Source organism: Aethalodelphis obliquidens, unplaced genomic scaffold, assembly GCF_003676395.1.
Source record: "Aethalodelphis obliquidens isolate GAN/ISIS:26980383/991018 unplaced genomic scaffold, ASM367639v1 scaffold21, whole genome shotgun sequence".
Classification (NCBI taxonomy): domain Eukaryota; kingdom Metazoa; phylum Chordata; class Mammalia; order Artiodactyla; family Delphinidae; genus Aethalodelphis; species Aethalodelphis obliquidens.
This window is the reverse complement of record NW_020837965.1, coordinates 3,317,205-3,342,576: the sequence shown is the minus strand read 5'-3', so window position 1 is coordinate 3,342,576 and position 25,372 is coordinate 3,317,205. Positions and strand designations below refer to the sequence as shown.

The window sequence follows — 25,372 nt, the reverse complement described above, 5'->3', positions numbered from 1 at the left end:
TGGCCCGTCAAGGCAGCGCCCGATGACAGAGGCGGAAGGAACTACAACTTCTAGCATGCCCTGCGGCCGTTTTTTTGACCCCACGGTCTTCATCCCCACAGCCGACCGCCTCTCTCCGGAACTATCCCTTTCCGCCTCTTTTCTATGCCGCATAGCCTGTCTAGAAAGGCCGGTCCAACGGTTGAGGACTCTGACGCTGACCTGAGAGGGAGGGCTCGGTGTGGAAGAGGTGAGGGTGTCCCAAAGCCCTTGGGCCACATATCTGGCCAAGTCAAGCCTCTCCGCATCCATATCCTTTCACCCTGTTCTCTGAGGCGTCCCTAGGCCCCCCAGGCCTGACTCTGTTACTCCAGTCCCGGCGACCCGTGGGCAGGCAGCCGCTGTCCACTCGGGGTTGGGGCCGCGAGTGAGGCCAGACAACGGATTTTGTACGAGCATTTACTGTACCAGGGTTCTGGGCTCTGGCCACTGCGGTTGATCCGTGTTTCCTGGACGTTCGCCCGTAGAGTCTTATTAGTTTAACCCACATTTCCTCGTCTCAGTTCGTAGCCTGGCTCTAAAAATGATAAATGAATCCGAATGTAACTTCTTAGTAGCTGGTTTCTGGCGTGTCCTAAGGCCGGCAGCGTGTTGGTTATAGATATTTTTGGTTGAATCGTTTTCCTTTCTTTGTCATGTTCCTGTTCTCCCCTCGGGTCTACTACCCTATATGGTGGGATCTCAGTAAACAAGCGACAAGGACAAGCCTTTGAAATATTTTAAATCATGTTGAAGCAGTTTTCTCAGTTCCGCTTAAAATTGTACCTGGTTGCTTTATAAATTCTAGAACCATTAAATCATTATCTTTTTACTTGCTAAGTAAATCTGTGTTCTGACTTGGCGCTAGAAATACAGATGAGTGTCAGATGTCCACTGCTGTTGCATGGTTAAAAAAGATTCCGGAAATCCTCTGGTGGATTTTTGGGTTTGTCAGACACATTCTATGCCCATCCGTAGATATTTACATTTATTTACTGTAGTAATGACCTGCCCTCGTTTTCCCTAGAGTGATAAAAGGACCATGCAAATCAGAGTGGAAATGACCCTGGAGACAGAAAACCTGGATTAGCTAGGAGCAGCTAGCTTTAGCTTAATACTTCGATAATTAATCCTTTTTTGTCTCATTACCCTCATCAGTGAAATGGGATCTGCCAGGCCTGCGTTACAGGGTTGTTCTGAGGATGACAAAGTGCTTTATAAACCGGCATCTGTATCAGAGGCATTCACCTGCTGTATGCACACCTTCAGTGTTTGTGATGGCTACTCAGAATTTTTGTATCAAAATTTTTTTAAGCTTCAGGAATGCTTTGAAATATTCTTCTAGCTTTTTCCAAGATAGCGATTTATTAATAATAAAAATTAATACTGAACATTAATTTTCTGTCAGCATATGTGCTTTACATGTATTGTTTTAACTGGTTTAAGCCTCACACCAGTCTTAAAAGGTAGGTTTCTATTGTTATGCCCAAATTTTGCAGATGGCTGAGATAGAAAGATGGCAGAAGATATCCTATACTAAAAACAACTAACATTTAGTATTTACTTTATGCTAGGCAGTTTGTTAGCTGTTTCTTGACTCCTATTCTTCACTGCAACCCTGTGAGGTAGGATATCACTTTCTCCAAGGCTTAGAAGTAAATAACAATATTTACCCAGTTTGCTCAGAATTGGAGAAGCGACATTTGAATTCAAGTCTGCCTGACGACAAAGCCTATGCTTGTTCCAATATAAGGGATGATTTTATTGTTTCTGCTAGCTTTTTTATTTGGTTTTGACTCCCTGGATTAAATATACAAAAAGATTTTTAAGCCATATTTGGGTTCAGTAGAAATCAATTAGTGATGTCCGCAATGGGAAAGAACCAGATAGTAAAAAGTTCTCTTCCTACCTTTGCCATCCCTGGATCCCCTGAAAACACAGTGAGAGCAGAGTATGTTAAGGGCCATTGGGAGCCTCAATGGGGCTGCCATGATGAGTGTTTCTTAACCTTCTATTGAGAAAGGTGCTACTGAGATGAAAGAAAAAGCAAATTGATATTTTAGAATTCGACACTTTGTAGCCTTTGGAGTTATTTTGGGTGTTGTGGAAGGTTCAGTACCTGGTTCTTGGCTTACATCAGTTTTCACTCTAATCCAGTTGGCATTGATAGTTTAGTCTGTAATTCTAAGGCAAAACTTTTTTTCGGGGTGAAATCTAATTTTAGAGTAGTTATGAGAGGGACTTGTGTTTTGACTGATTCTTTATATACTTTTTTGGCCATGCCCTCATTTCCCACATTTTGGCCAATACTTGTTAATAAATTAATCATGATTTGAAGATACAAGGGGGATAATTTAGCTTCCTTTAATTGCTTGCTTGCCTTAAGGCATTTAACAAGCACACATGAGAGCAAGATATGTCAGTTTTATTCACTGTAGTATTCCCAGAGCCTAGAACAGTGCCTCAGAGATGGCACTCAATAGATATATGTTGAGTACATGAATGCAGTTATTATCTGTTATATTCTTGCTTTGATTGATATTGTATATTCAGCAAAGTTTGTGATGCATTCTTTTAACACTTGCCTGCTTTGTACTATTACCTTTATACATAACCTATGCTGAATACCCGAGTTCTGTTGTAGGGTCCTTCAGAGAGGGACTATTTTTTGCACTTTAAATATTCCTTACAGCACCTGAGAGAGTACCGTGAAGAAAGTAGCAGCTCTAGGAATGAATGACTACTTGTGGGTAATCAGAGGATCAAAAGTATGATTTGATTGGAGACCCAAGGATCTGATTTTATATGGCGTGTTCAGTATTTGCTTTACCAGACACTTTCACACATCCCTGATTACTGTGGGGAGTTTGTAGTCTAGGAACTTAAAACTTTTGGAGCTCTTTTGAGGGGAATCCAGAAAGGGACATATATCTATCTTCCTCTCACTCCAGATGAATCGGACAAAGGGTGATGAGGAGGAGTATTGGAATAGCTCCAAGTTCAAGGCTTTCACCTTTGATGACGAAGATGACGAGCTGTCACAGGTAGGTTTCCATGAACAGTTGCTGAAGGTCTCACCCTCTTCCACTGTGTACCCTTCCCCTTGCATCCTCAGTAACCTGTCTCCATGAGGCTCAGAAGTGTTTTCAGTCAGATCTTTAGAAAAATCTTCATGGAAAAGAACTCTGAGAAAAGAGGGGGATTGTAAAAATCAACTCTCTGCCCTTTTTCCTTTACATTCCTAAGATGATTGATTTCTCTGAGTTTTTTTTTTCAAGAACCCTGTCTTTTATCATGTGGTATAATTTATTATTATTATTATTTATTTATTTTTATTTTTTTTGCGGTACGCGGGCCTCTCACTGTTGTGGCGTCTTCCATTGCGGAGCACAGGCTCCGGACGCGCAGGCGCAACGGCCATGGCTCACGGGCCTAGCCGCTCCGCGGCATGTGGGATCTTCCCGGACTGGGGCACGAACCTGCGTCCCCTGCATCGGCAGGCAGACTCTCAACCACTACGCCACCAGGGAAGCCCAATTTATTATTTTTGAAGGATGAACTGGATTGGAAGTTTGTCTTTATTGTGTCTATTTTACAAATGGGGAAGCAGATTCATTTTTGGAGAGATGGATAACCTCACTACAAAGCAAGTCAATACCAGGAGTGTGATTAGAATTCAAAAGCGGTTTTGATTCCTCCTGACCTTTTGTCGCTGGACTCCAGTGTTGGCTAAAAAGCAAATTGTTTTCTTGGCAAATGTCTAGCAGGCTAGGCTTTCAGTTGCAGAGGGTGAAAATGTTGGCCATCTTCAAGACCCAGTTCCTCAGCCTTCTTGGCTGTCAGAAGGAGAGGTGAGAAGTGATGACTGCCTGAGTGCCCTGCCTTATGTCTGTCTGCAGTTAAAGGAATCCAAGCGGGCAGTGAATAGCCTTCGAGACTTCGTGGATGATGATGATGATGACGATGACCTGGAGAGAGTCAGCTGGAGCGGGGAACCTGTGGGAAGTAAGTAGAAGAGGCCCTAGGAAGGATTACTTATTCAGGGTTCTTACCACTAGTAAAGTCTCCTCAATACTTGTCAGGGAAGGGAATGAGGCTAAACTATTTTCAGATGAGCACACATCTGGAAATTTAACCCAGGAGAAGATACTGGGGAAGTACAGCAGTAGTTTCCATATGGCTATCTAGGCCTGCTACCCTAGGGCTAATGCTTGGCTGGCTATTTCAGACTTATTTGGGGTGCTTGTTAAAATTAGATTTCTAGGTTTCACTCCAGAGACTCTGCTTCAGTAGGTCTTGGGGATGGGGGTGGTTGGGGGGTAGGGTGGGGTCTCAATTGATAATAAGCACTGTAAATGCTTCTGATATGCAGTCATATTTGGGAACTGCTGACTGAAATGCTCATAACTGGCTAGCAGAACTGATTTACTTAGCCACCAAGTCTCACTGCCTAGCTCTTCTGTAATACCACTTAACACCTTTGCAGAGTCCATCTGACTTTTTTTTTAAATTTTCATTTATTTATTTATTTATTTAGGCTGCCTTGGGCCTTCGTTGCTGCTGGCGGGCGGTGCTCGGGCTTCTCACTGCCGTGCTCAGGCTTCTTGTTGCGGAGCTCTAGGCTCGCGGGCTCTACAGCACAGGCTCAGTAGTTGTGGCGCATGGGCTTTGTTGCTCCAGGGCATGTGGGATCTTCCCAGACCAGGGCTCGAACCCATGTCCCCTGCATTGGCAGGCAGATTCTCAACCACTGCGCCACCAGGGAAGCCCAAGGTTTTTTTTTTTAAACTGGGAAATACTGTCACATGATTTAAAAAGTAAAAAGTATTTAAGGCACACAGTGAAAAGTTTCCCTTCCCCACTGTCATGCATCTTCTCAGTTCTCAGGCCCTGGCCACCCAAAATACAACTGCTGTTGTTTGCTTTCTGTGTATTCATCTAAAGATTCTTTTTGTATTTGGAAATACATATAGGAGTATATATTTTTACTCCCTTTTTTACACCAGTGGTAGCATACTTTATACCCTGCTCTTTTACTTGACAGTATAGCTTGAAGATCTTTCCATATCAGTACATAAAGAGCTTTCTCATTCTGCCTCTTCCTTTTCAAAAATAGCAGCATAGTATACGTTGTATGGATTTCTCATAATTTATTTAACCAGTCCACTGTTGATGAACTTTAGATTGTTTCCAATCTTCTGTTGTTTATATTGCAGTCAATAACGTTGTATTTTGCCCATATAAGAGTGTCCGAAAGATCAATTCCTAGAGTGGAATTACTGGCAGAGAGTATTTGCATCTGTGTTGGTTAGATATTGCCAAGTTGCCTTTCACAGGGGTTGCACCAGTTTGCACTCCCACCAGCAGTGTCAGAGTATTCCTTTCTCCACCACAGCCTTGGCAACACAGGGTATTACCAAACTTCTGGGTCTTTGCCAGTCTTACAGGGGGCCAGTGGTATCTCAGTGTACTTTTATTTTGTGTAATTCTCTTATTAAGAGTGAGGTTGAGCATCTTTTCACATGTTTAATAGCCACTTGTATTTCCTTTTCTGTGATCCATTTATGCAGTTCCTTTGCCCCTTTTTTCTGTTGATTGGTCTATTTGATTCTGTCCTTTCTCCCTGCCCCAATTTTTTAAGTTCATGTTGACAAGAGACCAGAGCCTCTAATGAAAAGCTTTTAGAGTTTATTGGAATGCTGGATGCCAAGGCATTATTTTGGATGAGAATTACTGATCTAGATCTTATTATCTTGCAGGTATCTCATGGTCCATCAAAGAGACTGCTAGTAATAGTGGGTCAAACCATGAGCGTGAACAGCTAAAGAACCGAAACAGCTTCTCCTCCTATGCACAACTACCCAAACCTGCTTCTACCTACTCCCTGAGCAGCTTTTTTAGAGGTAAAGAGTGATGGTTAAAGGGACAGGGAGTCCTTTTCTTTTTTTAAAAAAAACCGCTGAGGCTATAATTTTCATTTACTCTGTAAGAAAAAGATTATTGAGGGACAAAAAATCTTTGGAGCTGGCCATTGGGGATCAGGCAGGGCAGAAATGAGGGGAATTCACAGGGCTTGGACTGGGTTTCTAGAACATGATGAACAAAACTGACATTAACCCTGTGACAGCTACTGAAGAAATTTGCCTAGGTCAAAATTCCTCCCTACCCCTGTGCGTTTCTGTTGGAAATCCTTGTGCACTGCTGGTGGGAATATAAAATGGTACAACCACTGTGGAAGACAGTTTGGTAGTTCCTCAAAAAATTCAACATAGAACAATCATATGATCCAGCAGGCCACTTCTAGGTATATACCAAAAAGAGTTCAAAGCAGGGACTTGAACAGGTATTTTTATACACCAGTGTTCATAATACCATGATTCAGAATAGCCACAATATGGAAACAACCCAAATGTCCATTGACTGAAGAATGAATAAGCAAAATGTGGCATGTATATGCAGTGGAATATTATGCAGCATTAAAAAGGATCAAAATTCTCATACATGCTACAACATGGATGAACCTTGAGGACATTATGCTAAGTGAATTAAGCCAGACATACAAGGACATATACTGTATGATTCCATTTCTGTGAGATACCTAGAATAGTCAGATTCATAGAGATAGAAAGTAGAATAGTGGTTACCAGGGGATGAGAGTGAGGAGGAATGGGAGGTAATGTTTAGTGGGTACAGAGTCTCAATTTGGGATGATGAGAAGTTTCTGGAGATGGATAGTAGTGATGATTGTACATTGTGGATGTACTCAGTACCACTGAACTGTGTACTTAAAAATGGTAAAATTTATGTTATGTATATTTTAACCACAATTTTAAAAACTGTTCCTCAGTGACTCTTTTTTTCGCAGCACCTCAAATTTCTGAAGTTGAATAAAAACTTTTTTAAGCCTTAAGTTCTCATATTGCATAAAAAAGTTCTGTGTGCACTGCATCCTTAACCAAGTCTGAATGGCTCTGACATGAACTGTTGACCTTATGTGTACTTTACCTTTAGGGAGAACTAGACCTGGAAGTTTCCAGTCCCTCTCTGATGGTAGGCATTGACCCTCTTCTCTTGATTACTGTGGGAGATGTTACTGATCTGGGGTACAACCTGGGGAGTCATGGGGATAAGTGATAATTAGATGATGACATTTCTTCTGAATCTGTCATCATTATTAGAAAGATTTTCTGATGCTGAGTAAGGAGGTCAAGACCATTCTGGTTACAGGGGCAAAGGGTAACTTCTAGGGATGCTGTCTTTGGGGGAGGAATGGGATCTACTTTGGGCCATAATGATACCTTGGGGGCCAAATGAAAAAAAAAAGTGTGCCTGAGAAGGAAGCAGTAGAGGAAGGTAATGGCAGGAGATGGTGCCCTTCTGAATCAGTTGCCTGTTCTTTTTCAGCTCTGTCGGACACACCTGCCAAGAGCTATGCTCCAGAGCTAGGGAGACCCAAGGGGGAGTATAGGGTGAGTTATATCCTACATTGTGTTATATCTTTACACAGTTTGACATACTTTGACCTATGTTATCTTGCTCGATTTTCTCAAATCTTTGAGCAGGTATGATTTTAAACCCCTTTTATAGGTAAGAAAACTGGATTTCTAAACAGAACTTGCCTGGAGTCTCACAGCTAGTTAAATGGTAGAACTTGGACTCAGAATCTCTATTTTCTGATTCAGTCCTGGCACACTTTCCTTACCCATTATGCTGCCTTTTTTAGGTTGTACTTTGAAACTTTTGATCACCACTGTGGTCTGGAAGCTTGGTGGAACTCATATTCCCATGAAGCACATAAAAAAGCAAATCGATTCAAAAGGAAGAAACGATATCATAAGGTCCAAAAAAGGAACACGTTCCTCTCTTTCCCTCTGTTGGCAAAGCCGTTAATTAGAGTCCCAAAACTGCATTTAGGGGTTGAAATCCTGAACCACTTAGGCATAGCATTGCTGGTTTTGTTAGTTGATCCATTCCCTGTATGATCCAACTCCTCCTGCCTATATTGTCTCTGTTCTAGTTCCTTAAGAAACTCAGAACAAGACCATCCCAGTTCTTATTTTTTCATCCATTTCCTTCCATAAAATATCTTCCCTTTAGGGACTAAGTTTATGAGTTTGAGATGAGGAGCAGGCACACTTACAATTCTGATCCCTTAACTTCCTGGGATTCATGCATTGCTAATATTTCAGGATTACAGCAATGATTGGAGCCCCAGTGACACAGTGCGACGCCTTCGGAAGGGCAAGGTAAGGCCACTGGGGAGAGAATTCTTGTGAGATTTTTTGGGAAGCTGGGCAGCTTGACCTTTCTCTTCAGTTATATTTGTTAAATGAAGTGGTTTTCAGGAGGAAAATCAATCCACTAAGAAGACAAGTCAGCTGCAAAATTTGTGATTCTCCAGGGTTTAGTGTTGCTTTGATGGGGAAGGGGGGAAGGAGTGATGGATGAGAGTGAAAAGTAGTGCCTGTAAGCATGAGAACAATCTTTTATGTTTAGGTCTGATCCATTGTGAGTTAACTTTTGTATATGGTGTGAGGTAAAAATTGACATTCATTTTTTCCCATGTGGTTCTCCGTTTGTTCCAGCAGTATTTGTTGAAAAGACTATTCTTTCTGCATTGAATTACTTTGGTGCCTTTGTCAAAAATGAATTGGCCATATATATGTAGGTCTCTTTTTGGACTCTCTTCTGGTTGATTGATTTATTTGTCTATCCTTATGCCATTACCAAGGCCTTGATTATTGTAGCTTTGTGATAAATCTTGCAATCAGGTAATATAAGTTATTCAGCTTTATTCTTCCCTTCCAAAATTATTTCAGCTATTCTAGATCCTTTGTATTTCCATATAAATTTTACTATCAGCTTGTCAGTGTCTACAAAACAACTACTGGGATTTTGATTGGGATTGCATTGAATCTATATACCAATTTTGGGAGCATTGACATTATAATAATTAATGGATCAAAATGGATCATAAACCTAAATGTAGAATAAGTGCTAAAACTATAAAACTAGAAGAAAATACAGGTGAAAATCTTTGTGACCTTGGGTTAGGCAAAGACTTATTACCTAAGCACACAAAAACCATCAAATGGAAAGGGAAAAATTGAAAAGATGGACTTCACCAAAATTAAGAACTTTTGTTCTTTTTTTTTTTTTTGCAGTACGCGGGCCTCTCACTGTTGTGGCCTCTCCTGTTGTGGAGCACAGGCTCCGGACGCGCAGGCTCAGCGGCCATGGCTCACGGGCCCAGCCGCTCCGCGGCATGTGGGATCCTCCCGGACCGGGGCACGAACCCGCGTCCCCTGCATCGGCAGGCGGACTCTCAACCACTGTGCCACCAGGGAAGCCCAGAACTTTTGTTCTTTAAAAACACTGTTAAAAACACAAAAAGACGGGCTTCCCTGGTGGTACAGTGGTTAAGAATCCGCCTGCCAATGCAGGGGACATGGGTTTGAGCCCTGGTCCGGGAAGATCCCACATGCCATGGAGCAGCTAAGCCCGTGCACCACAACTACTGAGCCTGTGCTCTAGAACCCACAAGCCACAACTACTGAAGCCTGCATGCCTAGAGCCTGTGCTCCACAACGAGAGAAACCACCTCAATGAGAAGCCCGTGCACCTCAACGAAGAGTAGCCCCCAATTGATGCAGTTAGAGAAAGCCCTCATGCAGCAACGAAGACCCAGTGCAGCCAAAAATAAATAAAATGAAATAAATTCAAATGAACAAACAAACGAAAGAAATCACAAAAAGACCATAGCTAGGAGAAAATATGTGCAAAATACATGTGTCATAAAGGATTTTATCCAGAATATGTATATGAAATATAATGAATTATCTTCAATAATAAGAAGATAAACAATCCAATTTATTTTTTTTTAAACTTTTTAAAATCTTTTTGGCTGCATTGGGTCTTTGTTGCTGTGCGCAGGCTTTCTCTAGTTGCGGCAAGCGTGGGCTACTCTTCGTTGCAGTGCGCTGGCTTCTCATTGTGGTGGCTTCCCTTGTGGAGCACGGGCTCTAGGCGCGTGGGCTTCAGTAGTTGTAGCAGGCGGGCTCTAGGTGCACAGGCTTCAGTAGTTGTGGCACACGGGCTTAGTTGTTCCGCAGCATGTGGGATCTTCCCGGACCAGGGATCAAACCCATGTCCTCTGCATTGGCAGGCAGATTCTTAACTGCTGCGCCACAATCCACAAACAATCCAATTTAAAAATTGGCTCAAGGGGACTTCACTGGTGGTCCAGTGGTAAAGAATCTGCCTTACAATGCAGGGGACGCAGGTTTGATCCCTGGTCAGGGAACTAAGATCCCACATGCCATGAGTCAACTAAGCCCACGAGGCACAACTACTGAGCTCGTGTGCCTCAACTAGAGAGCCTGTGTGCTGCAAACTACAGAGCCCACACACCCTGGAGCCTGCACGCCACAACTAGAGAGAAAACCCACACGCCACAGCTAGAGAGAAGCCCACGCGCCGCAACGAATAGCCCATGTGGCAACGAAAGATCCTGCATGCCTCTACCAAGATACCGTGTGCCACAACTAAGACCTGACGAAGCCAAAAATAAATTAAATAAATAAATAAATAATAAATAAATGTTATAAAATAAAAATTGGCTCAAGATTTGACTAGTTATATCACAAAAAATACATAAGTGGCCAATAATCACTTGAAAAGATGCTCAACATTATCAGTTATCAAGAAAACATGAATGAAAACTGAGATATCACTATACAGCCACTGTAATGGCTAAATTTAAAAATACTGATCTTACCACGCATTGGGAGGATGCGGAGCAGCTGGAACTCTCATACAGTGCAAGCAGGAAGGTAGAATGGTAAACTACTTTGGGAAGTAGTCTGACAGTTTCTTACAAAATTAAACACATTTAGTTTCACTACTAGACATGTACAATCCAGGAGGAATGAAAATATGTTCATACAAAGACTTGTATTCAGATGTTCATAGTAACTTTATTTGTTACAGCCCCTAAAGTGGAAATAACTCAAATATCCATCAGTAAGTAAATGGATTAAAAACTTGTGGTATGCCCATACAATGGAAAACTACTCAGCAGTAAATAGGAGCAAACTACTAATACCACAACATATAGATGCATCTCAGAAACATTATATTGAGTGAAAAGCCAGATACAAAAGAGTACATATTGTATGATTCTGTTTTTCTGAAAGTCTAGAAAAGGCAAAATTTTAGTGACAAAACAGATCAGTGGTTGTTGGGGGGTAGGGATGGGAGAAGGGTATTGACATCAGAGTGGACAAGGGAACTTTCTGGGGTGATGGAAATGTTCTGTATCTTGATTGCGGTAGTAGTTACATGGAATTATTTACTTGCCAAACTCACTGAACTGTACACTTAAATAGGGTAGATTTTATGCTATGTAAATTATGCCCCATTAAAAAGAGAACAAGTTGGCCTCAGATAGCTGGTCCCCCACTGTCCCCGGTGGCGTGGCGTACCCTGTGGAACTTCGGGACCGGGGTCCGGTGCAGAGAGCCCTTCGTCCTAGGACATAGGGCGCTGCTGGAAAGGCAGCCACCGCCTTGCCCATCACACACCACACGTTCCTGGGGAACCTGGTCCTAAACTATTCGTAGACGACCTGCTTCTGGATCAGCGTCTCGTTCGTAGCAGAGCAGCTCCCTCGCTGCGACCTACTGAAAGTCGGCCCTCGACACAAGGGTTTGAAAAAAAACAACCAAACAAACAAACCGAAAAAACAGATTTAAAGAAAAAGAGGAAAAGAGAACAAGTGAGCTCTCTACCCGTTGGCTTTGGCAAGAGTTCATCAGGACATCAGCATCTTCTAGGGCATAAGGCTGAACTAGGGAGGGTATGATGGGAATCTCTTGGCTCATAGAGTGCTGGGGGCTGTTGTGTAAAAACAAAGAAGCTCTCCTTGGGGACATTTTAGTTTATTCTTGCCCATTCTTCAGTATCCAGTGACAAAAGAATATAGGAAATTGTCTTCCTTGCACACCAATTCTGTTCTTACTCTGCCAGGTCTGCTCCCTGGAAAGATTCCGCTCCTTACAGGACAAGCTACAACTCCTAGAAGAAGCAGTAAGCATGCATGATGGAAACGTCATTACTGCGGTGAGTTGTGGGTTTTGTTTGTTGTTTAAGTATTGTTTTCATTTGTTTCTGAAAGTCTAATCAGAATAGATTTTTTAAAAACCTATTTATTTGAAGTATAGTTGATTTACAGTGTTGTGTTAGTTTCGGGTGTACAGTGAAGTGATTCAGTTATATATGTAGCTATTCTTTTTCAGATTCTATTGGGTATAGTTCTCTGTGCTATACAGTAGGTCCTTGTTGGTAATGTCAAGTAGAGACCCTGGGTTTCCTCTTGAAGTGGAAGATTCTCAGAAGTACGTGTTCTAAGGCTTAGCTGGCAGGATATGCATTGTGTGTGGCATTCTTGATTATGACCCAGAAGCAGTAGGTTGGCCACTTCGTGTTCTCAAAAATAATCTGAAGGAGGAGAGATGTGAGAGCAGCTTCTCACACAGGGAGGGAGGTGCCTCTCACCAGTAGGGGCACAGGTATGTGGACTCCCAAGACACAGCTCATTCCATATGTCCATCACCTGTCCTTCTATCACATAGAGAAACCTATTGTATAGACCGGCAGAGATTCCTAATGAGTTGCTGGCCTCATTCCTAGACATCAGGTGCTCAGGCAGGGCCTTGCATTTGGAAGGTTACACAGGATAATTCATTCTTAGTTCTCTTTTTCCTCTAGGTTCTGATCTTCCTGAAGAGGACATTGAGCAAAGGTGAGCGTGGTTTAAGGGAAATCTTCAGTCAGTAAGGTGTCTACTACATTTGAAGGGAGAATGGCATTGTGGCTTTCATACCAGAATTTACCAGCATCAAGTCTACTTTAGGGACAGCTGGGGTGGCCTGAGACTTCTGAATACACATCACAACCCTGAGGACAGTTGTTCTTCCTTTAGGGTGATAACTACAGTAACTACAAAGCCCCTCCATTTATTGGACAGACAGATGGCTATGTGGGTTTGAGGACGTGAAAGTCCATGCTCAGTGCCTGATGTTTGGGTTGGTGAGAACTGAAAGTTAGCACAAAGGCTAAGCATTGCCCTGGACCATGGAGTATGTTGCTGGTGGGTTGAGCCATAGGGATGGGCACCATAGAAAACCATTCCTAGCTTCTGGTGGATTTTGAGGAGATCATGTTTGGAATGTGTGAGTAGGGAGAGCAATTTCCTATTGAGTAATAGGCTTTAATCTTTCCCCATCTAACTCCTTCTTCCTGCCTGCTAGAGATCCTCTTCCGAGAGCTGGAGGTACGGCAGGTTGCCCTGAGACATCTCATTCACTTCCTTAAGGAGATAGGGGATCAAAAGCTGCTTTTGGACCTCTTTAGGTAAGAACTGATCATCTGGTCTATAAAGTTCATTAAGTACTTTGTTTAAAGCACTCTGGGCGATAATACAGAGAAAGAGAATACACTGCCCCTCTTTTATGGAAATGCTTATCAGACAGGATATGGAGACGTGATGGGAGAATTCCTTGGCGATCCAGTGGTTAGGACTTGGCACTTTCACTGCCATGGCCAGGGTTCAGTCTGGGTTAGGGAATTAAGATTCTGCAAGCCGTGCAGCACGGCCAAAAAGAAAAAAAGAAACGTGATGGGATAACTAATAATGTACCACAACCTGTGATAAAGTGACCATGCAGCAGGTAGTTAAGAACCAGGCTCTGGAGTCAAGCACCTGCATTGAATATTGTCTCCACCACTTAGTTCATAGCGTGACCTTGAGAAAGTTACTCAACCTCTCCAAGCATCAGTTTTCACATCTGTAAAATGGAGATGATGATACCCACCCCACAGGTCATTATGAAGATGAAAAGAGTTCGTGTGTATAAACACTCGGCATAATGCCTAGTCTGTAGTATTAATATTTATTACGTATTTTCTTACAAAAGACCTAGAATAAAGGTATCTTTTATTACTTGGTCCCCAGTGATGCCAGTGAGAAGTACAGTGGAAGAGCAGAAGAAGCATATATAATTTTCAGTCAGGATATCTGCGGAGAGCCTCATGGAAGTGATTAGGAATTGAGTTGGGCCTGTGAGACTGGGTAGGATTTTGATAGGTAGAGAGGCAAGAGGTAGGCGTATCTACTGGGGGCGGCTGTCTTCTATCATGTGTTTCTTCTCTGTCTCATTTCAACTGGTAGGGGCTATTTTATGTCTTTTCTTCAGTATCAGAGAAGGGGCTGGAACCTCTGTTTAGGCTGACATGTGGCCCAAGGTAACTTCATTTACCCCATGGCTTCAGCACAGTGATGAGCTGCCCCGAAGACTAAGGTGGGGAAAGCAGGTCACCTGGGCAGGATCAAGATGACAGATGGTTAGCCAGGAATTTGCAGAAGACATGTTCATCGAGACAGGTTGTTCCCCCAACCCTTTCCTCCCTCCCTCCTTCCTTCTTTCCTTCCTTCTTTCCCTCCCAATCATCAAGGCTTTATTAAGTATCACCTATATGCCAAATTAGTGATGTTAATTATAGTGGTCCATTTAAGGTAAGAAGACAAGTCCTTGTTCTCCAAGGCCTTACCACCTTTGGGGAGAGAGCAAACACATTGTATGCTGTACCTGAAAACAACAGAGGGCAGTATAGACAATCTGTTTCCAAGATTGTAATGACAGAGAAAAGTGTTTTCATCTTTAAAAAAAAAAAAAACAGGGGGCTTCCCTGGTGGCGCAGTGGTTGAGAGTCCGCCTGCCCATCGGCAGGGGACGCGGGTTCGTGCCCCGGTCCGGGAGGATCCCACATGCTGCGGATCAGCTGGGCCCGTGAACCATGGCCACTGAGCCTGCTCGTCCGGAGCCTGTGCTCCGCAACAGGAGAGGCCACAGCAGTGAGAGGCCTGCGTAGCGCAAAAAAAAAAGCCCAAAAAACCAGGGCTTCCCTGGTGGCGCAGTGGTTAAGAATCCGCCTGCCAATGCAGTGAATACGGGTTCGAGCCCTGGTCCAGGAAGATCCCATATGCCATGGAGCAACTAAGCCCGTGCGCCACAACTACTGGGCCTGCGCTCTAGATCCCACGAGCCACGACTACGGAGCCTGCGAGCCACAACTACTGAAGCCTGCGTGCCTAGAGCCCGTGCTCCGCAACAAGAGAAGCCACCGCTGCGCACCGCAATGAAGAGTAGCCCCCGCTCGCCGCAACCAGAGAAAGCCTGCGTGCAGCAACGAAGACCCAATGCAGCCAGAAATAAATAAACAAATAAATACATTTATTAAAAAAAAAAAACTCTTCAGCTGTATTTAAAAAAAACCCCCCAAAACAGAAGACTGCTGTGGGCTAAGGTTTTGCGGAGGCTCTGAGCCTTTCTGTCATATCTGTTAACATTACAGTTATTAGTGCCCTGCAGTGTCTTCTTTGCTCTTTGCTCAGCTAGGTAGATGGGGGAACGATGATACCTGATCCACCATGTGTTCTCAAGGTGTTGCTGATCAGTAGAGAGTTTAAGAAGAGAAGGGTTTATCTTATGTATAGAGGCAAATGAGTTTGAATTGTGTTTCTTTTAGAGCAGTCATCCTATTTTGTGAGGTTATACTGCCACACATCAATAAATAAAAATGCCCTGCTGCCTTCTGCTTCTTCCCAGGTTCCTAGATAGAACAGAAGAGCTTGCGGTAAGTGTGGCCTTTGTTTCAGTTGGGGGCCTCTTTAACAGAAGTCTAAGCCAAAACCCAGCCTCCAAGATCCCAAACTGATTGAATATTTTCTTTCCTTTGGTATTGATTATATCCAGGAGAGAAAGGCATCTAGGAAGCCTAAAAACAATCCAAATGATGTACCATTTTGTTTCTTTTTATATGCTGTTTTGATTGGGCTTATGAATAATTTTTTTTTAATAGCTGAATGAAAATTGGCCTGGTCAATTTGGAGTTTGTCTCTTAATTTCTAGTTGTTTTCAATTCTTGGTTTGTTGGAGCTTTGGGGTTTTGGCTTCTAATACTAAAGATAATACTGAAAGCAAAGAGGGATAAGAAACCAGATACAGGTCATGAAGGAAGATAGGTCAGGCTGCTGGTGGTGCACCCAATACACATTTTGGCTGAGAGCTCAATGACTGTTAAAATTGATTTGGGGCAAATTTTCACCATTAGAGAAGAAACTCCTGGAATACAAGAATAAATCTGAAATTTTACCAAAAATGTAATTGTATTATTCAGACTTCAGTGATCCATTTAAAAGTTGAACATTATAGTGCAGGGGTAAGAATTTCTCAGTGCCATCAATGTCAGGATTGTCCTTTTAGTCGCTGTACCACACATTGGTGGTAATATATTTTTAACCTTCTTTGCGCAACAGAATATAATTCAGGAAAATGTTTTTCAGTAATATTTTGTAAAAGGAACTTGTACTTAATATTCAGGGCATGGGAAAATCTCAAAAACCCTTTATCTAAATCTACTCAAAATGATTGGGAATCTGTAGTAATCATTTTGAAAAACTTTTTGTTTACATTTTTAATTTCTGTAGGTTCAAAACTATAAGGAATTTTCTTCAAATAGCATTCTTATAAAGTTTGTTATTTTGAAGTTTGATTAATCAGTGAAAATAAATGTGTTTTGCATAACTTACTTTTATCTAAAACTTTCTTATTTTCTTCATATTCTGTATTATGTTTGAATTGAAGATGATTTATCATGCATGCTGTTGTATATAAATTAGGAGTTCAACCTTGTAAACTTTGCAATTGGCAAAGCTGAGAGTCTGCTTTTAGTTTATCCCTGTAGAATATGAAGATTTCCTAAGAACAACTTTTTCTTGAAACTAGTGGCTAGTGGCTACCATATTGGATAATGCAGTTAGAGATAATAATTTTGAATCATTCTTTGCCCTCCTCCCCACCCCCTGCCCCCTCATCTATTCACAGAGGAATCTCTGGTAATGAGAATTTAGTTTTTAAGCATGGGAAATCTACTTACAGAGCTACCTTGCCCTTCTGAGGAAAAGAAATAGCTCAAAGCCTTTCTCTGTTTTTTGTAGCTAACCCATTATCGAGAGCATTTGAACATTCAGGACCCCGAGAAACGAAAAGAATTTCTTAAGACCTGCATTGGGTAAGTGGGGGAGAAATGTTTTTAACTATAAATACTCTTATACAGACCAATGAAGAGACTAAAAAAGGGTAGAATGGATAGATGGTTGCAGGGAACGGCTAACAATGGATCATACAAGCATCGTTAATGATCATCTCATTCAGTGGTTCCAAACACTAGTCCCCCACAGAGTTTTCTCTGATAGGTGGTAAGTTGAGAATAATAAGGACAATGTAGAGAGTTTTCTCCTAAAGCTATATTTATTTAATTTGAAAGACTGCCTTTTATTCTGGGATTTTTTTTTCCCCTCGTCCTCCACCCCCTTTTTGGTAGAAAAATGGGTTATAATTTTTTTTGTGTGACCTTATATATTAAAAGAAAAAGTTGGCAACATTTTACCTTATATATTATTTTCAGTGTTACTGGTCCTTGAAACGCCACAGTCCAAGAACTACTGATTCAGTCCAGCTTTCATTCAGAATATAAATCCCTGTAAAAACCAGCCCCACATATTATTCTTCCAGTGATGGGGCACACAGTTCTCTGGAAAGTAGCTTATTTTATTGTCAGACAGCCTTCATTATTGGAAAGTGCTTCCTTATATTGAGCTAAAACTTGCTTCCCTGTATCTGTCAAGACAGATGTGGAGTCTACCCAGTAGACCTTGCTCGAGGTTCAGTGGTCACAGTTGTTTTAATCATTCCTCATGTGACATGATTTCCAGGTTTCACATTTAGAAATTTGTTTATTTCAATGCAATCCGTAATTTTAACTTTATCAGCTACTGAGCTGATGCATCGTATGGCCTCTCGTAAACAAAGAGAAGTTAGAATAGTGAAGTAACTGGAACCTTTTGCTGGCTTCTTTATCTCTTCCAAAAATTGGCTGGGGATCACACTTATCTGGGAGAGTGTAATTGAATTTCAGAATTCTTCCTGGAGTGAGTGGAGTAGGGGAATAAGGCAGCACTTTCTGAAGGAAGGTCTGGGAACTGGGAGTTTAAAATCTGGCTTCTATTCCTGGCCTTACCCATTGACTTACCATATAGCTTTTAGGCAACACACTATTTGTCCCTCAACTTCTTCATGTGTAAAAATATAATGTAGTGTTGAAGATGGGACCCTTGACATATGTAGAGCTCTGAAATCTTTACTAATCTACAAACGTACCGCCGTGCTGTGTAACTTGATTTTACCTTATTACTCTGCATTAAAAAATGGCTCACATGATTCACTTAGCTGTACAGCAGAAACTAACACAACATTGTAAAGCAATTATACCCCAATAAAAATTGCTCAAAAAAAAAAATTGCTAACAAATGTAAGTGCCCCTTAAGGAGAGTTAAGCATTGACATTAAGCAATGATAGGAACCGCTGTGCTTCACGGGGATGTGGATGACAGGCAGCTGGCTAGGCTCACTCACTAGCTAAGTGACTCGTTCATCAAACATTCCAGGGCTTCCCTGGTGGCGCAGTGGTTGAGAGTCCGCCTGCCGATGCAGGGGACACAGGTTCGTGCCCCGGTCTGGGAGGATCCCACATGCCGCGGAGCGGCTGGGCCCGTGAGCCATGGCCGCTGAGCCTGCGCGCCCGGAGCCTGTGCTCCGCAATGGGAGAGGCCACAGCAGGGAGAGGCCTGCGTACTGAAAAAAAAAAAAAAAAAAAAAAATATCCAACTCCCACAATGAGGGGATTCTAATTCATTCCTCAGCAAAATCACCAGTGACTGTATATTTCGTGGACTTTCAGGCTCCTCGAATTGACAAAACCTTAAATATAAAATCCCAGCCAACGGTCTCCTCTATTTTCTGCTTTCTCTCTCTCTGCCTTTCAGGGATGCTCTAAAGGTGAACTGAGATCAGATTTATGAAGCCCCATGAGCTTTTTATGCTTACAGTGGTGATTTGGTTTAGTTGGGTTTGTTTCCTGTTTGAGTAGAGAATGAGGTACTAACCTTCTGGCCCTCTCCCAGTTTGCCATTTTCAGCAGAAGATTCTGCACACATACAAGACCATTACACGCTCCTGGAACGTCAGATCATTATCGAGGTTAGACTCCTTGTCTCTACACTTCTGCTTCAGTGCCAAAGCTCACTGCCATTCAGCAGCTAGGAGACTTCTGCTCTGCCCACATAGGTCATTTCCTGTTACATTTTCTAAGAGCCTTTCATTCTCTCTCTCTACGTGGTAGCCTTCTGTCCATTGTCTTCAGGCATCCTTTTTCTTCTCACTTGCTATTAACCTGGAAGTATTTCCCAGAACTCCATTTCATCACTATTTCTCTGGTCTTCCTCCATCCAACTTGGGCCTGTCATCATTTTCTGGATTTTAAGCTCCTCTGGGCCATCCTAGGCAATTCCTTTTCTTTTTCTCTTCTTTGCCTCTTTCCTAGGGTAGGAAGCACAACTGCTGTAATATTAAAGGCTTCTCTCCTGCCTCTACTCCATGGACATTGTCCTTTTTTTCACTTGGCTCACGCCACCACAGGCAAATGATCGACATCTAGAATCAGCAGGACAGACTGAAATCTTCCGGAAGCACCCCCGCAAAGCTTCTATCCTCAACATGCCGTTAGTGACGACGCTTTTCTACTCCTGCTTCTACCACTACACAGAGGCTGAGGTACAGGCAGAACGTGAAAGAAAGGCCCCACACATTCTCACTGCACAAGACGAGCATATTTCAAAGCCAGTACTTCAGCATATCCTATTTACAATGGGTGCGCATAATTCTCGGCAATCCATCTGGGAAGCCTTCCCGGCTCTCAGCAGGGGTGAACCAAGAGGAGAAAAGAGGTCTGTAAGGGTTTGCATGGCTTCCAGTGAGCTGGCATGGAACGATGCTGCTCCCATAGCAGTCTTTGTTCAAAGGTTCCATTTCAAATGGATTCGCACAGTACAGAGAAGAGCAGCGGGGGATAGTTACTTGTGGGTACTTTAAAAAAGTTTTTTGAAGAGGTGTAAATTTAATGACTATAGGTGGGCATGATCATAATGATAATAGGATTAGCATAAAGTTGGGAAATACACCATACCTGTTAATCCAGTCCTCTTAAGCTGGGTTATGGTGATACCCAGTTAGACCTGATGGAGCTTTTCTCTTAAATTAATTTCCGGGTTTAAATGGTTGCGGAGTGAAATGTAGACTGTCTATGTAGTGGAAAAGAAAAGGGGAGATTGGTAGTATTTGAGAAATACCACTAAAATTCCTTCTTCACTTTCATCCTAGGGCACATTCAGCAGTCCAGTCAACCTGAAGAAGACATTTAAGGTAGATATAAATTAGTCAGTGTTTGGTAAAAGTAGTATCAGAGTAACTGCATGGAGTGGATGTTGCTTTCTATCCCTGCACAGTAGTAAGTCCCTTAACATTCAAGGTTAAGGGGAAAATGGAGTAAGTTTGTGGGAAGTGAGGGAAGGCTTTAACCGAATGGCCTGCAGCAGTGCTGGGGCTTGGAAACCTGAGAGGTTTGTGGATTTTAAGAGGCAGAATCAACACCAGGGAATATTTTTGCCTATCTTTCCAAATTCTCAAGCACATCCCCTGATGCATTTCTACTCCTCCTGAATTTCCCCTGGCCTCTGTTTTCTAGATCCCAGAAAAACAGTATGTGCTGACAGCCCTGGCTGCTCGCGCCAAGCTTCGGGCCTGGCATGATGTCGATGCCCTCTTTACCACAAAGGTGGGTGCCCTGGGACTGTTCCATGCCGCTGATGCCTTGGCGATACCATCTTGTCATCCCGTGCCTCCTGGGATCTCTAGTTCTAGTTACTGGTAGACATTTTTCCTTCAGATTTTTATTTTCCAAAGTTTCAAACCTAAAGAAAAGCTGAAAGAGTAGTTAACAGTCTTCACCTGCTTCACTAATTTGTTAACATTTTTGCCATATGCTTTTTTCTTTTGCTGAAACATTTGAAAGTAAGTTGCAGATACCATGATACTTTTCCTTTAATTACTTAAGCATTTATCTCATTTGTAACCACAATATTATCATTCTCAAGAAATTTAACATTAATATAAGAATATTATCATACATATAAATGAGCTCTTTAGAGCTGTTTTTTGTTTGTTTTTGTTTTCTGTCAGGATCCAGTCAAGGATCTTGCATTACATTTGGTTGTCGTGTCTCTATTAGTTTATGTTTAAATATCCATTTTTCCATTATGGGTTTGACAGTTTTTTGTTCTCCCCCTTTGTTAGTTATTTAATTGGCTACATTAACTACCAAAGCAATATATGCCTGTGTCAAAATCAAACACGATATGACAGTGTAGAGGGTAAAGAGTGAAGTTCCTCCTCCATTGTCCACCTGTTCCTTTCTCAGTCCCTTCCTCAAGGCAAGCAGTGTGAAAAGTTTGACGGGTGGCTTTCCAGACCTTTCCTCATGAACTGACAAGTACACATTTATATGAATGTAAAGATGTAAAGGGTAGGATTAGTCTACCCAGATAAGTTCATACTACAAGGATTGTTAAGTAAATTGCTTATTTTATTTAGCCATATTTCACAGACATTTTTCTGCATTCGTGCCTATAGATCTAAGAATTTATTTCATACCTCTGACTCTTTTCCACCCTCCTGAGTTCCTTGACTTTTCTGAAACTCTCATCTCTCTTCATTTCTCTCTCCCCCGCCTCCCATTCATCCACTCCTCATCACCATGTTATTCTAGTCTGACCATAAAACATAGGGAGATTAGCTCAGATGTCTGGCCTACCCACGGCTGCCCCATCTTCCTTTTGCAGAACTGGCTGGGCTATACCAAGAAGAGAGCACCCATTGGCTTCCATCGAGTTGTGGAAATTTTGCACAAGAACAGTGCCCCTGTCCAGGTAATGGCTCTTAGAGGGTACAGGATCTTCTAGGAAACCTAACTTTCAGCCTCTAGTGCTCAGCGATGGGAGACTTGACCTGCTCTGGTCTTATCTTAAAGGCAGCATAATGGTTGTACTGTACCTTGACATAGAAAAGGCCAGGGAAGGAAGTTCTCCTCTGCGCTTAAGAAGTAATCCAAGTCTGCCCTCTCTGAGGAGCATCTACTGTGTTTAGCCCGGGTGGAGTACTGACATACTATTCAAATGATGCAAAAAGAGAACTTAATGAGAAAGGACATCAAGGAGCAAGGGGGCACAGCACGGGGTCAGGTCTAGGGCATACCTGTTGCTGGCATGGGTATCTAGCTCTGGGATAAGGAGGAATGGGCCCTTCCCTTCTTTCCTGGGGGAGCATGGAGGTACTGCAGAGAGTCTACCTCATTTCCCTCTGCAAAACTAGTCCTGTGGTTGATGATGGGAATTGTAGACTACAGATACTGACTCTTTTCCTTCTTCAGGATTTTTTTTTCTACCTTTCAGAGCTCTGGGTTTAATACATCTGGGAATCATTAATCAGAAGTACTTCTTTTCACAGATATTACAGGAGTATGTCAATCTGGTGGAAGATGTGGACACAAAGTTGAACTTAGCCACCAAGTTCAAGTGTCATGATGTCGTCATTGATGTGAGTCCGTAAGAAATGAAAACCCTGAGTTAGACCTCAGTGGGAGGTGGGAGATTATAGTCTCAAGTCCTAGATCCTGAGGTTCGTCTGTCAGTTTCAACTCAGTGGATAAAGTGGTCTGGCAAGAGTTAGTTTGGAGACCAGCACTCCTGTATGATTTTACCAGCCCTCTGACTGGTTTCTCTCTGCTTTTATAAATTCGTTGCACTCGGAGAATTCATAGAACTGAATCAAGCCACGTAACCTCTGTAGACTTCTCTTCAGCATGAAGTTCAGTGGGTGCTTGACCCCACTGCTATCCCACTGTAGCTTCCTGGCTTCTCCTTGAAACTTAGCTCAAAACGGGAGTGACAAAAGGAAAAAGGCCCTTCTGGAGAAGGCTGATTGGTGGTTTTTATTGTTGTCTGTTTTGGTGATAGACTTGCCGGGACCTGAAGGATCGTCAGCAGTTGCTGGTGTACAGGAGCAAGGTGGATAAAGGATCTGCCGAGGAGGAGAAGATCGATGCCATTCTCAACAGCTCGGTGAGCAGCTGCAGCTTACGCCTCCAGCAGTGTCAGTAAACAGTTCATAGCGTAGCATCGAGTTTATATTCCCACGGCCTGGATGGGATTGCTGTCAGCCAAGCCTGTGGATCTCTTTTTTTTTTTTTTTTTTGCGGTACGTGGGCCTCTCACTGTTGTGGCCTCTCCCGTTGCGGAGCACAGGCTCTGGACGCGCAGGCTCAGCGGCCATGGCTCATGGGCCCAGCCGCTCCGCGGCATGTGGGATCTTCCCGGACCAGGGCACGAACCCGTGTCCCCTGCTTCGGCAGGCGGACTCTCAACCACTGCGCCACCAGGGAAGCCCTGTGGATCTCTTGATAAGGGTCTCCTATGGGCCTACAGGGCAAAAGCACTGGTTAGAACAGCAGAAGTCACTCCTGAGATATGGGATGACATAAGGGTGATGTGGGGACCTTGGCTGACAATTGTAGCCCTCTGATCATTGTTAAACCTAGCAGGTAGGAAGGACTAACTACTGGGAGTCTAGAAACAAACGTTACAGATTCAGAATATCCAAACTGCATAGTTGCCTGGGGCTGGATGTGACTTTCCTGTTGGGAGAGAGAAGTGGGTGAAATAGATTTTAGCTATTTGGGGAACACAGCTGACTCATCTCTCATAGCAGAAAATTGCTGAGCTTATTGTTAATGTGGAGCGTAGGTCCCTGTTAGATATTTTGGAACCTTCCACAAGCTAAAGCTAGTGAATCTTTGTCCTCAGGCAGGCAGAACCAGAATAAATGCCCTAAATCAGGCTTGTAAGATACAGAATAGGTATTTAATCCATCTCTAAATAAATGAACTCCCCCCCACATTAAAAAAATTTCTTTCTCAATCTCCCCCCTGCATCCTTCTTTTCCTTACATTACCTAGCTGTGGGCCTTGTTTTATCGAATTCCATCTGCCTATCTGTAAGGATCAGTGAAAAACTGATCATTGTTTGTTTTTTTCACAGCAAATTCGATGGAAGAATTAAGTGGCATCAGCTCCCTTGAAACCTGCCTCATTTCTTCCTTTCCTGCCTGTGAAAGTAGAGAGCGCTCTTCTTGGGAGAGTTAAGCATCACATCGCTTGGGCCCATCGTCAGCAGGCAGTGCCTGCTACCTGTGGGACAGAGACTAGCACCTGGGCACCGACAGCTTCAGACCGATCTTTTGTCCAGGGGCCATCATCTGAGGGGCAAGATCTAAAGCTTTGCCTCATGAGAGAATCTCTCCACCTGGTGCTCATGTGAAGGTGGGAATAATTTCTAGATTGGGCCCATATTGGGCAAGATCTCTCTTGGTCTGCGGAAAGTGACTGCTCCAGAAAGGAAGTCTCCTCGACTGAGAGGTACAGGTGTCCTAGGGTGGCCACTCCATTCCCCTCAGCTAATTATGACCCTGGACTTGGTGCTGGACAATGGCAGTTTTGCTCTGAAGGAAGTCAGGACAGAACCGGAATGGCTGTCTCCCAGGGGGCCTCAGGAAGCGCTGCCAGTGTTGCCAGGACCTGTTGGAGGCGCCCTCACACTGTACAGAGTCCTCCGCCTCATTACAGAGATTGCCAGCGTCCCTCTGCTGCCATGGTCTTCCCTTTGTACAAAAACTGGTTCCTCTCTCACTTGCACCCCGAGGTGGCCTTGTGTGAGAGATGAGAGCATCCCCCTTTCCCTCCCACCCAGACCCCTAACCTTATATGGAGCTCAGATTCAGCATTGCTGGAGGAAGCTCTCCTTTTCTGCACAAATCTCATTATTTCACTAGGACCTTCCACAAGTTTCACCGGGGCTAAACTCAGCAGCTTTTCTGTTAGGCTATTAAGATGGAGGTTTTAGTTTCATGTTGGTTTTCGAGAGGATACTCTGTAATGCCAGTTTCCTGCATTCCTGTACCAATATTAGCCTTTGTTCTCTGTGACTGAACTGGGTTTTCCAGACATGCCTAGACTCCTAATAAAGCTGCTGCTTCCTTGGTGCCTTCTCTTTCCCTCCCAGTTATTTTGTACAGAACAGTGAAGCATCTGCCCCGTCTCTTGGGACCACTACAAATCTGCCTTGGTGACAGCATTCAGCAGCCTGTCAGCACTTCAGGTTGTGGAATAACAGTGCTTACGGCAAAGCAGGGCCATGTGGTTAACAGAGGGAGCACTGCCCCCTGGCTGAAGACCCGGCCTCTCGTCCCAGCTCTACCACTGACAAGCTGTGTAGTGCTGGACGAGT

The 25,372-nt window shown here is 43.1% G+C and overlaps 1 protein-coding gene across 1 annotated transcript; it reads left to right on the top strand.

Moving 5' to 3' along the window:
• The first annotated feature begins 97 nt into the window (after positions 1 to 97).
• Positions 98 to 25,133, top strand: VIPAS39 (VPS33B interacting protein, apical-basolateral polarity regulator, spe-39 homolog). Its single transcript, XM_027120167.1, has 20 exons — positions 98 to 229; positions 2,970 to 3,062; positions 3,918 to 4,023; positions 5,778 to 5,921; positions 7,030 to 7,068; positions 7,423 to 7,487; positions 8,208 to 8,264; positions 12,046 to 12,138; positions 12,787 to 12,820; positions 13,329 to 13,431; positions 15,687 to 15,714; positions 17,078 to 17,151; positions 19,103 to 19,178; positions 19,617 to 19,751; positions 20,358 to 20,399; positions 20,722 to 20,811; positions 21,875 to 21,961; positions 22,539 to 22,628; positions 23,048 to 23,152; positions 24,128 to 25,133. Exons 2-20 carry the CDS (start codon positions 2,970 to 2,972, stop codon positions 24,146 to 24,148), a joined length of 1,482 nt encoding a protein of 493 aa, XP_026975968.1. The 5' UTR covers positions 98 to 229; the 3' UTR covers positions 24,149 to 25,133.
• Positions 25,134 to 25,372: the final 239 nt, after the last annotated feature.